The following is an 11,861-nucleotide window of genomic DNA, read 5'->3' as shown; positions in this document are numbered from 1 at the left end:
GAATGGAATAATTCTTTGTAAGAAAATATATGATACACCCCTATGAAATTTTATTTATGATATTATTTTCTTTAAGTTCTTTTCTTATAGTTGGAAAACCTTAAATAAAGTATCCTTCCTCGTTTCTTTCTCTAATTTGTTTTCTTTTCAATTTTAATTTTACTTTGAATGTTGTCATTTTATTCCTTGATTTATTTTCTTTTCAATTTTATTTTGTATGTTCTTTTCTTTGGTGTTTGGCCCAACCTATCTAGTAGGTTTGAGAGAAGAAAAAAACTTATCTGATTGTACTTGAATAAATTTCAAGAAAATCTCGATTTGATTCGAATAAACAAATAATATAAGTAAATAAAGTTGAATAAAATATATAATAATGATTAGATGTGAATAAAAATACTATGATTTTATAGATATCCTGCCAAAAAAAAGTGATATTTAATATTTAGATTTTTAATTTATTTTTGATATGCTGATTTTTTGTTAAAATTTTGTAATAAGCTATATAAAACTACACTCCGTTATGAAAATAATTATTGAATTCACACGCACGTAAGTGTATTTAATTTATTTATTCAAAACTAAAATAGGTTTTTTTTAATTATCCAATATAAACTAAAATCGTTCAAATTAACCGGCATTTCCAGTAATCATATTTGTCTAATATAAATTTTAAAATATTAAATTTAAGTTTTTCTGAATTAAGGATTTGCTAGCATATGCTAGTGTAGTGTGTAGCAACCACAGGGACTTACTTTGAATGCAAAGGCATATATTCTTACAAAGTTGATAAAAAGAGATTCACAAACACAAAAACGAAATTAATTATGCGTTCTTATCTTATCTTACCCCATGTTCCTAAGGTCCTTCTTCTTGTTCCTCTCCTCACAAACTAAGCAATGGTAGCAATAATCCTGGTAACTTCTCTAAATTTTGTACTTGCTTACAGGTATGTGTGTCCTTAATTCCTCGTTATGTTTGCGTTTCCTTCAACATTTTCTAACACATGCGTTCTTCTAGACTCTGGAACAGAACGCAAGATATCAAATTTGTTGTAAGAGATTGTTTTATTAATACGAATGGAACTCAATACTTGAAAAATGTTAGCTTTGTGTTTTGCCTTCAATGCGGCCATTGCACCAAGTTTGACGTCCCTGGTAGGTATCTCCAAAATATATCTCAATTCTCTCTTAAGTCTAATATGTAATATCATGCTGAACTTTTCTTCCTCCACAACAACAAACTCATTCAGCTTCTACGGTGGATTCTCCTACCACTCCGTTAACGTGCACGGTGCGTTCTCTGCCTTCTCTGCAGTTATCATCTTAAATATAAACAACCATAAATTTTAAATTTGGTGTATTCAATTCAATTTTGTGCTGGCAGAGGGAGCATGAAGAGTTCAGATTGTCAGAAAAGGTTCCTGGGAATGGCAGAGGAAACAGACGTCAAAGAATTCAGGTGAGTACTGTTTTGCTCCGAAATATATGCTGTGTCAGTATTCGACTCGGTGATATTTAACAATTTATTTATTTATTTATATTATTTTTTATCGGCAAATTTAAGACCCAAGATTCTTCAAACTTTTGAAAAGATAGAAAAGGAAGATATTACAGAAATTCATGCGCTATGTTTAAAAGGAAATCGAAGGTGCATGCGGAGATCCTGCAAATTGACATCGGTTATGAAAATGGTGGAATACTAATTATCCTAAACCTTTAATAACAGTAATTGACAGTGAGAAGTCATGGTTCATGTCAGAACAAACATTGGAGAAAAAAATCGAACCAAACAAGCACTTATTCACATGGCTATAATCACATTTTAGGAAAAGTATAATCAAACACTTGTCAATGTTCTTTTTGCTTTATTCTCAATGTACTTTATATTTTAAAATAAAAATGTTCTTATGCCTTTCAGGTTGGTTGGATAACTGGTTTTGTTACAAGATTGATCAACAAGTTTGGTGTATCACGAGGCTCTCTGTCTTCTCACTGAAAACTTCACAATCACAGATCAGTTGTAGCTTAGGAAGTTAATTTTGATTTACCCGTAATGTTTGAGATATGAGGGACAAATAAGAAATGTAACGGAATTGATATTCCTTTTAATAGTTTGTATAGCTTAAAGTAGGCATCAAATGAAATAGAATAATGCAGAATGTATTCCATCCAAATCAACTCTCATCATCATCTTTCTCTTAGGAAGATCAAGTAATAATTTTCTTTCACTTCATATTTTAACTTATACAAAATTATTTGAGTTATTTAAAAAAAAAAAAAAGATAAAAATTCATTCGCCAGAACGAGGATATATACTCCCTGCAGAGGGCTTGGTAATACCTGCTGGGTCCTGCATTATTAATGTAATGAACATGTACTTTATTAACCTTCTTTTGTTAAAAAAAAAGAGAAGCTTTTACTAATAGCATAATAATTTACTAATGCGTTGATCCCTGTTTGGCTTTAGGTTTCAGGGAATTAATTAATCAAAAATCAACCCTTTTCTATGTTATTTCTAGTTTGAGGGCCATGGATTGGTATGCTACCTTGTAAATAATATAATGACATTCGACATTCCGACATTCCTTTTCCTGAATCTGTCTTCTTCGAAAAGACTTGTGCATGATGATTTGATAAAGAGTGGTCGAAGATCAGAATATACAATGAGTTAATGGGAGAAATTTCATTTCAAAGAATGTATCCTAAGTAAGGTAGACCAGTAAAAACAAACAGAGGTAAATAGTAAATTCGTACCATAAATATGAACGCGTAGAATAATGTGAAAATAATATCGCGCACGATAAGATTCTGTCATAATTATTTCTCCACAAAAGTAATAGATATGTCTACGCTATTTTGTTCTTTTGGCAAACATCTTCTCTGACAGTTGCATAAGTAAAAAGGTTTATTCTTAATTTGACCAGGAATATGTCGTTTAAGGAAGGTTTTAGCCGATTCTTCCGTTCAATTACATATAGAAAGTAAAAGGTTTTCCCTATATAATCGGTGTGTTCACTTTAGAAATTGGAATCTGCTATCTCCACCGGATGCATTATGTGGCAAAGAAGGATAAAAAGGATGAGGATATATTCCCTGCGGATACACAGCAGTGCTTGTCTTCAGGGATACTGATTAATCACAAATCAATCCTCCTTTTAATGTTAAGTGAAGTCTGAGGTCATTACAGTAGGGACATAAAAAAAATTCATACCAACAAATGTTCGCGAATAAAATTCGCGATAGGTAAGAAATAAATATTATAAATAAATATTTGTGGGTGATGAGTATGAATATCTTTTTATACTCGCATATTGATAGACAGATACACGTTATAGTATTTGTACTCTCGTAGATATCCGTACCATTTATATTTTAAAGATTAAAATATTAATAACAACCTTGTCATTCAATTGGTTATTTTTCATCAATTTGTTTTAAACAAAGACTTTATTTTTTTATAAACTGTCATTCACATTATTTAAATAAATTATTAAAATTTCGTTTGAAATGTATCGATATTATGTATTATATTTTATTAAATTTATAATTAAAATATACTATTAAATATTATAATTTTTTGGTGTAAATATTGGCAGGTATCCTAGAGAACTATTATCCCTATTGACATTCCATAGTTGTGGTGGGCTTGCATATAATACGGCTTTCTTTTCCCGGGGCTATCTTTTCTGAAACGCTTGCATGCATGATTATTTCATAATAATGGTGGAATATCATGTTAGCAATTTCGGTCTGGTTTACTTCATAATTGTTAATAATTCACTTGAAAAGAAGGATCAAATGATTCATGGTGTTTAGAAAAGGTGGCTGGTCCCACGTAAAGGTAATGGTAAATACTTCTTTAAGGGGGTTCTCAATTTGTTTATGTATCTTTAATTTGTAATTTGAGTATAAAAACTTTCATTCATTATTTTAAATTTTTAATAATAAATTAAGTTATTAAATTACTTGAACAGTGAATTTGTACTCTCGCAGTTTCAATTTTATTTACAAATATTTTTGTCAAAAATCACAGTAGAAATTTCCGTAATAGTAAACGTGAAAAATATTATGATCAAGTTGATAAAATGCATCGTCCCACCAAATTATGTTCTCGGAGGGATTATTTTATATGTTAAGAATTTCACTAATTTAAAAGTTTTAACCATTTCTGCATATCAATATATTTTGATTCGTTTCTATTGGGGAAAAGCGTGATGGAATTAGTTAATTTATTTTGTAATTCCCAAAAGAGAATGCTATATGTTAGCTAAAAATAGGGATCTTATTGTGAAGATAAATAAAATAACACATGATAAGTTTTTGTCATGATTATTACTCTTCAACCGAAGAAACGTCGTGATAAATATAAACCCTATTTCGTTCATGTTGCAAATTTCTTATTTAATATGGTAGAAGTAAAAGGTTTACTGTTAGTTTGATTGACCAGACTGTCATCGGAGAATGGAAAGTTTTAAAGTTTATTGACTTTGCAAAGAAATTAAAGAATAGTGGAATTTTGGGACCATCACGCGACCGCATGCATTAATTAAGATTAATAAATTCAAAGAATAACAAAAGACATGCGACAAATTCTTGATGGTAACTAAAATGACCAGCCGCGCCCGAGCCCAAACCGACAATGGGCCCAAAGGAGTCAGCCCGATTAGGAACACCGCGGCCCACTTGTACAGTTGGCAAGGTCAGCCATAACTGCATGACTCCGGGATACTCGGGGAGGGGCCATCGCGATAGGCTATCCCCCGCAATGCGGAACCAGTTCGGATAATGGGCGCCTTCCTCGGTGCACCTGAGCGGGGAAGGCGGAAAGGCAGTATAAGGGAGAAAAAAGGAGAAACTAGGGGGAGACTTTTTTTTTTTCACAAGTGGACTTGCTGTACTTTGTTCGGTGATTGATCGGAAGAAGCACGGCAAGAACATTTTGGCGCCCACCGTGGGGCCAGGTAAAAGAGATTCCCCCGGCCCCAGAGATAATATCTGACGTACGATGGTTCAAAGTCCAGGACAGACTTCCGACCATCAGGCGAATCACGCACAGGACTCCCCCCCGGAGCCGACTACCAGGGAGCTGCTGCAGCAGATAATCCAATTAAGACAGGAGAACGAGCTCATTCGGCAAAGGGCCGATGAAGCACATCGACGTGCAGAAGAGGCCAATGCTGAAAATCAGGTAGCACGCAGGGAGGTGGCCGAAGCCAGAAGGCAGATGGATGAAACAATCCGAGGACAGGATGCTTTCCAGCGCGCAAATGACGATCTCCTGAGACGCGTGCAAACCAGGGAGGAGCAAGTAAGGGGCAGGCGGGTAGACCTTGTCATGCCTGAGGAAAACTATCCGCTCTCTGCTCCAATCATGGCCGAAGTCGTCCCCCAGCACTTCATCATCCCAAAGATTCCTTCCTTCACCGGAAACACAGACCCAGAAGCACATCTCAAGGCGTTCAATGCTCAGATGCTGATCTCGGGGGGTAGTGATGCAGTACGATGTAAAGTGTTCGTAGGGACATTAGCGGGCACAACTTTGAAATGGTTCAGCAGCTTATCGCGCTCCTCAATTCCTTCGTTTGCCGTGTTTGCCCGTGTGTTCGTGGAAAGGTTCGCCGCTAACAGAAGTAAGCTGCCAAAAATGGCCGATCTCTTTGATGTGAGACAGAGTTCAGACGAAACGCTGAGGGAGTATCTGAATCGCTTTTGCGACGCGTGTACCAGCATCTCTAGCCCAAACGAGGAGATACTGGTGGATGCATTCGTTAAGGGTCTGCGTGCTAACACTTTTAGCGAATCCCTGATAAGAATCCCCGCTTTGTCTTTATCGGAGATTCGAGCTCGGGCTACAACCCACATAGAGGCGGAAGATGTAATGAGGTAGAAGCGCCGTCAGGAAAAGCGCACGAGTGACGATGTTCAGATGCGAGATACCCGACGTAATCTCAACCCTCCTCTCAAAAGGGTGGATAAAAGGTACTCACCTTACGTCGCTGCCACTTCACTCTCCCGACCCCGCCGAGGAATGGGAGCTAGGCAAAGTTCTGCAAAGATCGGGACCCAGACAGAAGCCCTAGCAAACAAAGACATTTCAAAGGACCTCAAATGGCCGGATCCAACCAACAGGATCCTCGGAAGGAACATCAAGGAATGGTGTGAGTTCCATCGGACATATGGACATCACACCGAGCAATGCGTCACCTTGGCGAGTCAATTACAAAGGTTAAGGAGAGGAACCACCGGGGAAAAACCGACGCTAGCAGAAACCCAGCCTGCAGAAAAATCCGACCATGTGTCGCCAGTGTTCGCGGATCTGAATACAATAGCGGGGGGATTTTCAGGAGGAGGCTCCACCTCCGCAAGCAGAAAGAGGTACGCGCGAGGCGCAATAATGACCACGACCTTCGTGCCACGCAAATCCACGCCCGTAATTTCATTCACCGACGAAGATCGGGCCGACGTCGTCCCACACGAAGACGATCCCGTAGTAATCTCTGTTATTGCAATGGGACGATGGGTTCACCAGGTCCTAGTAGATCAGGGAAGTTCGGCAGACGTGCTATTTTGGGATGCGTTCGCCGGGTTGGGGGTTCCGATGGACCAACTCCGTCCATTCGATGGAGTCCTGGTGGGATTTGCGGGAGATTCTGTGGAGGTCAGAGGATATACAGACTTGAGAACAACCTTCTCGGACGGCGAAGCGGCAAAGACGATAACCGTGCGATATATAGTCGTAAAGTCTACCTCATCATACAACGTTCTCCTAGGTCGGCCGTCCCTAAACCGGCTGGAAGCGGTTGTGTCCACGGCTCATCTAAAGGTGAAATTCCCCACAGAGAGAGGGCAGGTTGTTACGCTGAGGGTTGATCAGGCAGTTGTGAGGAAATGCTATGAAAATAGTCTAAAAGTGAGGAGACCCATGTACGCCCTCTCCTTATGTGGCTCCCGGGGGGAGAGCTTTGCCGATTTTGACCCCCGCGTAGGAGTGGAGGACAAGAGGCCCCAGCCCGTGGGCGAGGTAGAAGAAATTGGCCTGGATGTCGACAAGAAGGTCAAGATAGGAGGAGGACTCGATCCGACATTCCAAGCCGAGCTGATTAAAGTCCTCCAAAAGCATAGCAGCTCCTTCGCATGGAGCGTGGAGGACATGGTAGGCATAGACCACAGCGTGATCACCCACCGACTCAATGTGGATCCAAACGCTAAGCCCCGAATTCAGCGCAGAAGGAAGATGGCACCAGAAAAATTGGTAGCAGTCAGGGAGGAAACCAAAAAACTCCTCACAGCAAGGCATATAAGAGAAATCCAGTACCCGGAATGGTTGGCGAATGTGGTCATGGTACGCAAATCAAACGGAAAATGGCGGATGTGTGTCGATTTCTCTGATTTGAACAGTGTTTGCCCTAAAGACTCGTATCCTCTGCCAAGCATCGACATGCTGGTCGATAATGCCTCGGATTGTGGGCTCCTGTCCTTCATGGATGCATACTCGGGGTACAACCAGATCGGCATGCACCCGGAAGATGAAGAAAAAACAGCATTCATGGGAGAAGCCGCAACCTATTGTTACAGGGTTATGCCTTTTGGCCTTAAGAATGCCGGGGCCACCTATCAGCGCTTGATGGATCGGATTCTCAAGCCATTACCTAAGCGTAAAGTGCAGGCATACGTGGATGATATGGTGGTCGCCTCCACCACGGCCGCCGCACACGCAGCGGATCTGGAAGAACTGTTTGTCACGATCAACAAATACGGCCTGAAGCTCAACCCAGATAAGTGTGTTTTTGGAGTAAAGGCGGGGAAATTCCTGGGTTTCCTACTGACTGAAAGGGGCATCGAGACCAACCCGGATAAATGCGCGGCGATCTTGAGTATGAGAAGCCCGACCAACGTGAAGGAAGTGCAAAGGTTAACGGGGAGAATCGCGACGCTATCTCGGTTCCTACCACGGGCCGGAGATCAAGGTCACCCATATTTTGAATGTCTTCGCAAAGGGAAGGGTTTCCAGTGGACCGACGAGTGTGAAAAGGCATTTCAACAACTCAAGGAGCAGTTGGGTTGCCCACCGATCTTATGCCGCCCAGTAATCGGAAAACCCCTAAAACTGTACGTAACTGTAACAGACCAAGCCATAAGCGCCGCTCTGATGCAAGATCAGGAGAAAGAGCAAAGACTCATTTACTTCGTCAGCAAAACGCTCAGAGGAGCTGAGGCCAGATACCAGAAGATCGAAAAAGTTGCATTGGCTGTGATCTTTTCCACACGCCGGCTACGTCATTATTTCCAAGCGCATTCGGTCTCGGTGATGACCGATCAGCCCATAAAGCAGATTCTTCAAAAGCCCGAGGTCTCTGGACGACTCGCGAAATGGGCCATTGAGCTCTCCGAGTACGATATCTCTTTTGAGCCCCGTGGCCCAATAAAAGCACAGGTTCTATCTGATTTCTTAGCCGAATTAACACCTTCACCCGCCCAACACGAGGCACCAGAGGCGACTTGGATCTTATCAGTGGACGGCGCCTCGAACTCCAAAGGGAGCGGAGCAGGGATTATCCTGGAGAACCCACAAGGAGCTCTGATCGAGCAGTCGCTTCATTTCGCTTTTCGCGCCAGCAACAATCAGGCAGAATACGAGGCCCTGGTAGCTGGGATGCTACTCGCCAAAGAGCTCGGAATCTACAACCTTTTAGCGAAAAGTGACTCCCTATTGGTCACGGGACAGGTATCAGGGGAGTTCCAGGCGAAGGACCCTCTGCTATCCCGATATCTGGATGTTGTCCACACGTTAGCCGCTCATTTCCGCTCCTTCAAATTAATACATGTACCGCGGGAGCAAAATTCACGTGCGGACCTATTGTCTAAATTAGCCAGCTTCTCACGACCAGGCCGACAGAGATCAGTGATACGTGAAACCTTGGTGACACCCAGGGTATCGGAAGTGGAATCCGATGTGCAAGTCTGCGCACTTGGTGTCATGGCGACCGGCCAGGAACAGTCCGGCTCTTGGATGACTCCCTACATTGTATATCTAGCGGATGGTCACCTCCCTGAGGATCAAGCAGTAGCTCAGGTAATAAAAAAAAACGCGGCCAGATACACCCTGATAGATGGCAAATTATTCAGACGGAGCTTCAGTCGGCCTCTTCTCATCTGCGTAGCATCGGAAGTCGGTAGGCGCTTGATTACCGAGCTCCACGAGGGCACATGTGGAAGCCATGTAGGAGGTAGAGCATTATCCCTTAGAGTTTTGCGTGCAGGGTATTATTGGCCAACTCTAAAAGCTGACTGCCAGGAACACGTCAAAAAATGTTCCCAGTGCCAAGTGCATGCCGACATCCATCGCGCCCCACCAGAGGAATTACATTCAATAAGTACTCCATGGCCGTTTCATACTTGGGGTATTGACATCCTAGGTCCGTTCCCGATAGCAACCCGGCAGCGGAAGTTTTTGATAGTAGCCATTGAATACTTCACGAAGTGGATCGAGGCCGACCCAGTGGCGACCATATCAGCAAATATGGTAAAAGCTTTCTTATGGAAGAGAATCATCTGCCGATTCGGGGTCCCTAACCGGCTAATTTCTGATAATGGAACACAATTCACTGCCTCAAGCGTCCGAGATGCCTGCAAAGCTTGGGGAATCCGTCAAGTATTCACCTCGGTCGAACATCCGCAGACCAATGGTCAGACTGAAGCTGCAAACCGAGTCATCTTAAGGGCGTTGCGTCGTCGCGTTACCACTGCGAAATCGGTCTGGCCGGAAGAACTGCCCGGGATTCTACTAGCATACCATACCACTCCGCAGTCTACAACGCGTGAAACACCTTTCAGTTTGGTCTATGGCACAGACGCAGTCCTCCCATTGGAAATCGGACAGCCATCTTTCCGCGTAAGAACTTTCTCAATCGCCCTTACCGAGGACGGCACGAGAGCAAATCTGGACTTACTCGACGAGGTCCGGGACGCGGCCAGGATCACCAGTGAGGCGATGAAGAGGCGAGTCGAAGCCAGATACAAATCTAAGGTCGTCCCACGCTCCTTTGTGAGATCCGATCTCGTCTTAAGGAGAGCGCATCCTTTACAGATTGAAGACAAGCTCTCCCCGAAGTGGACAGGGCCATTTCGCATCAAGCAGGTACTCCCAAAGGGCGCGTACGTTTTGGAGACGTTGGATGGGCTGGAAATCCCCCGAACATGGAACGCGGCGAGCCTTCGTTTCTATTTTAGCTGATCACTCATGTACTCCCTGACACTCTTTTTCCCTTTTTTAGGAACGAGGGTTTTTTAATGAGGTCAGGATATTCCTTTGAATAAAAATTGTTTTGTTCCTAACTAGTTGATTCATTTACTTGCATTTGTCTACACCTAAGCTCGGCTTAGGGGCGGTGAAGAGCCGCTTAAAGCGACACCTAAGCTCGGCTTAGGGGCGGTGAAGAGCCGCTTAAAGCGACACCTAAGCTCGGCTTAGGGACGGTTAAGAGCCGCTTAAAGCGACACCTAAGCTCGTCTTAGGGGCGGTGCAGAGCCGCTTAAAGCGACACCTAAGCTCGGCTTAGGAACAACGAAAAGCAATTAGAAACAACATTTCGAGGTTCAAACTTGAGGGTTACATTAAAGGCTACGCTGAGGGTTACGTTAGTGGAACTAAGCAAGACGAATTTCAGAACAAAGGTCTATCAAAACAGGTAGAAAACTCATAAAATGTCATTACATTCACACATATGCATGTTTAAAATAAATACAAGTCCAGGACTTGTCAACCATCCACCAGATTCCCATCAACCACGACCTTCTCAGCGTTCACACCCGAGATATCGGCGGTAGGACACAGCAGGCGAACTTGCTCCAAGGCAGCTTCAAACCCAATCCCATAAGTGGTGGCAGCTTCATTCGCCATTCTTTCCTCTTGATCCCGCCAAGATTTTTCTTTCTCTGCAACATCTACTTCCAGTTGGAGAAGCCGAGCCTCGCTCTCATCAGATTTTTTCGTTGCTTCTTTTAGTGCGAGTCTGAGCTCAGCCGTTCTGTCCTCTTCCTCTTTCAATCGTCTTTTCAAGCGCTCACACTCGGCAACCTCGGCATTCAACCTAGCTATCTCCACCCTGGCAGCAGATACCTCTCTGGTTTACTTCTCCTCAGATACGCTCAGCTGGTCCAGTTTTTTGCACAAGGCAATGGTGGACACCTCGGCCTTATGAAGAAAGGCACAGATATCCTCTTGAACGGTAGAGAAATCCTGGTTCAACAAACATTGCAAATCACCTTCAAACACGTTGTGCGCTAGAGAGTGCGGCACATGCTGATAGGATGAATCCCAGAAACTCTGACCCCCGCTACTTGATCCCTCAAGATGCAGTGGGCCAATGGAGGAGGTTGTCTGCTCAGGTCGGGATTGGGCTGACGTCGCAACAGCCTCGGCATGAGCTCGGGAAGCCTGTCCTCTCCTCCGACGTTTAAGCCCAGACTCAGAAACAGTCTCCTCATCCTCGGAAGGAATCCGCAAAGTCTCGGCCTCTCGAATGGAGACTTCACCAACAGTTGGTCTGGGTAGGAGAGGTGCACGGATGCTCTTCAAGCGTCTCGCCAAGTCTTGTTTAGACATACCCATCCTCGATTCTGCGGAAAGACAACAAAGTCAGGGAGAGTTACGGTAAGTAAGCAAAAAAAAGTAATTATCCGAGAACAAACCGATATAGAGCTTGAGGTTAGCTGGCTGGTATTCATAGCTCAATACTTGTTTAGTTTCAAAGATAGTTTTCAGCTGCTCCAGCAGCAAACAATGCTCTCGCTCTTGCGGTTCGAGATCTCCAAGTTGTCTCGCCCCGACTAGATTCGGCTGCTGAGTCCAGTACAGCGGAA

The 11,861-nt window shown here is 43.0% G+C and overlaps 2 protein-coding genes across 2 annotated transcripts; both read left to right on the top strand.

The window, feature by feature from the left end:
* Positions 1 to 820: 820 nt before the first annotated feature.
* Positions 821 to 2,170, top strand: LOC114192829. Its single transcript, XM_028082653.1, has 5 exons — positions 821 to 946; positions 1,018 to 1,154; positions 1,250 to 1,290; positions 1,384 to 1,458; positions 1,918 to 2,170. Exons 1-5 carry the CDS (start codon positions 897 to 899, stop codon positions 1,993 to 1,995), a joined length of 381 nt encoding a protein of 126 aa, XP_027938454.1. The 5' UTR covers positions 821 to 896; the 3' UTR covers positions 1,996 to 2,170.
* A 3,755-nt stretch (positions 2,171 to 5,925) lies between these two features.
* On the top strand, positions 5,926 to 10,233 carry LOC114191403. Its single transcript, XM_028080574.1, has one exon. The coding sequence runs from the start codon at positions 5,926 to 5,928 to the stop codon at positions 10,231 to 10,233; it is 4,308 nt and encodes a 1,435-aa protein (XP_027936375.1).
* The last annotated feature ends 1,628 nt before the right edge of the window (positions 10,234 to 11,861 follow it).

This window comes from Vigna unguiculata, chromosome 7 (genome assembly GCF_004118075.2).
Source record: "Vigna unguiculata cultivar IT97K-499-35 chromosome 7, ASM411807v1, whole genome shotgun sequence".
Lineage (NCBI taxonomy): Eukaryota > Viridiplantae > Streptophyta > Magnoliopsida > Fabales > Fabaceae > Vigna > Vigna unguiculata.
Note: the sequence above shows the minus strand (reverse complement) of the source record. Positions and strands in the feature narration are given on the sequence as shown.

Coding starts and splice junctions, on each gene's coding strand:
- LOC114192829 (XM_028082653.1), top strand. CDS start 897: ATGGTAGCAATAATCCTGGTAACTTCTCTAAATTTTGTACTTGCTTAC. Junction 1,155..1,249: donor CACCAAGTTTGACGTCCCTG/GTAGGTATCTCC, acceptor AAACTCATTCAG/CTTCTACGGTGGATTCTCCT. Junction 1,459..1,917: donor ACAGACGTCAAAGAATTCAG/GTGAGTACTGTT, acceptor TATGCCTTTCAG/GTTGGTTGGATAACTGGTTT.
- LOC114191403 (XM_028080574.1), top strand. CDS start 5,926: ATGCGAGATACCCGACGTAATCTCAACCCTCCTCTCAAAAGGGTGGAT.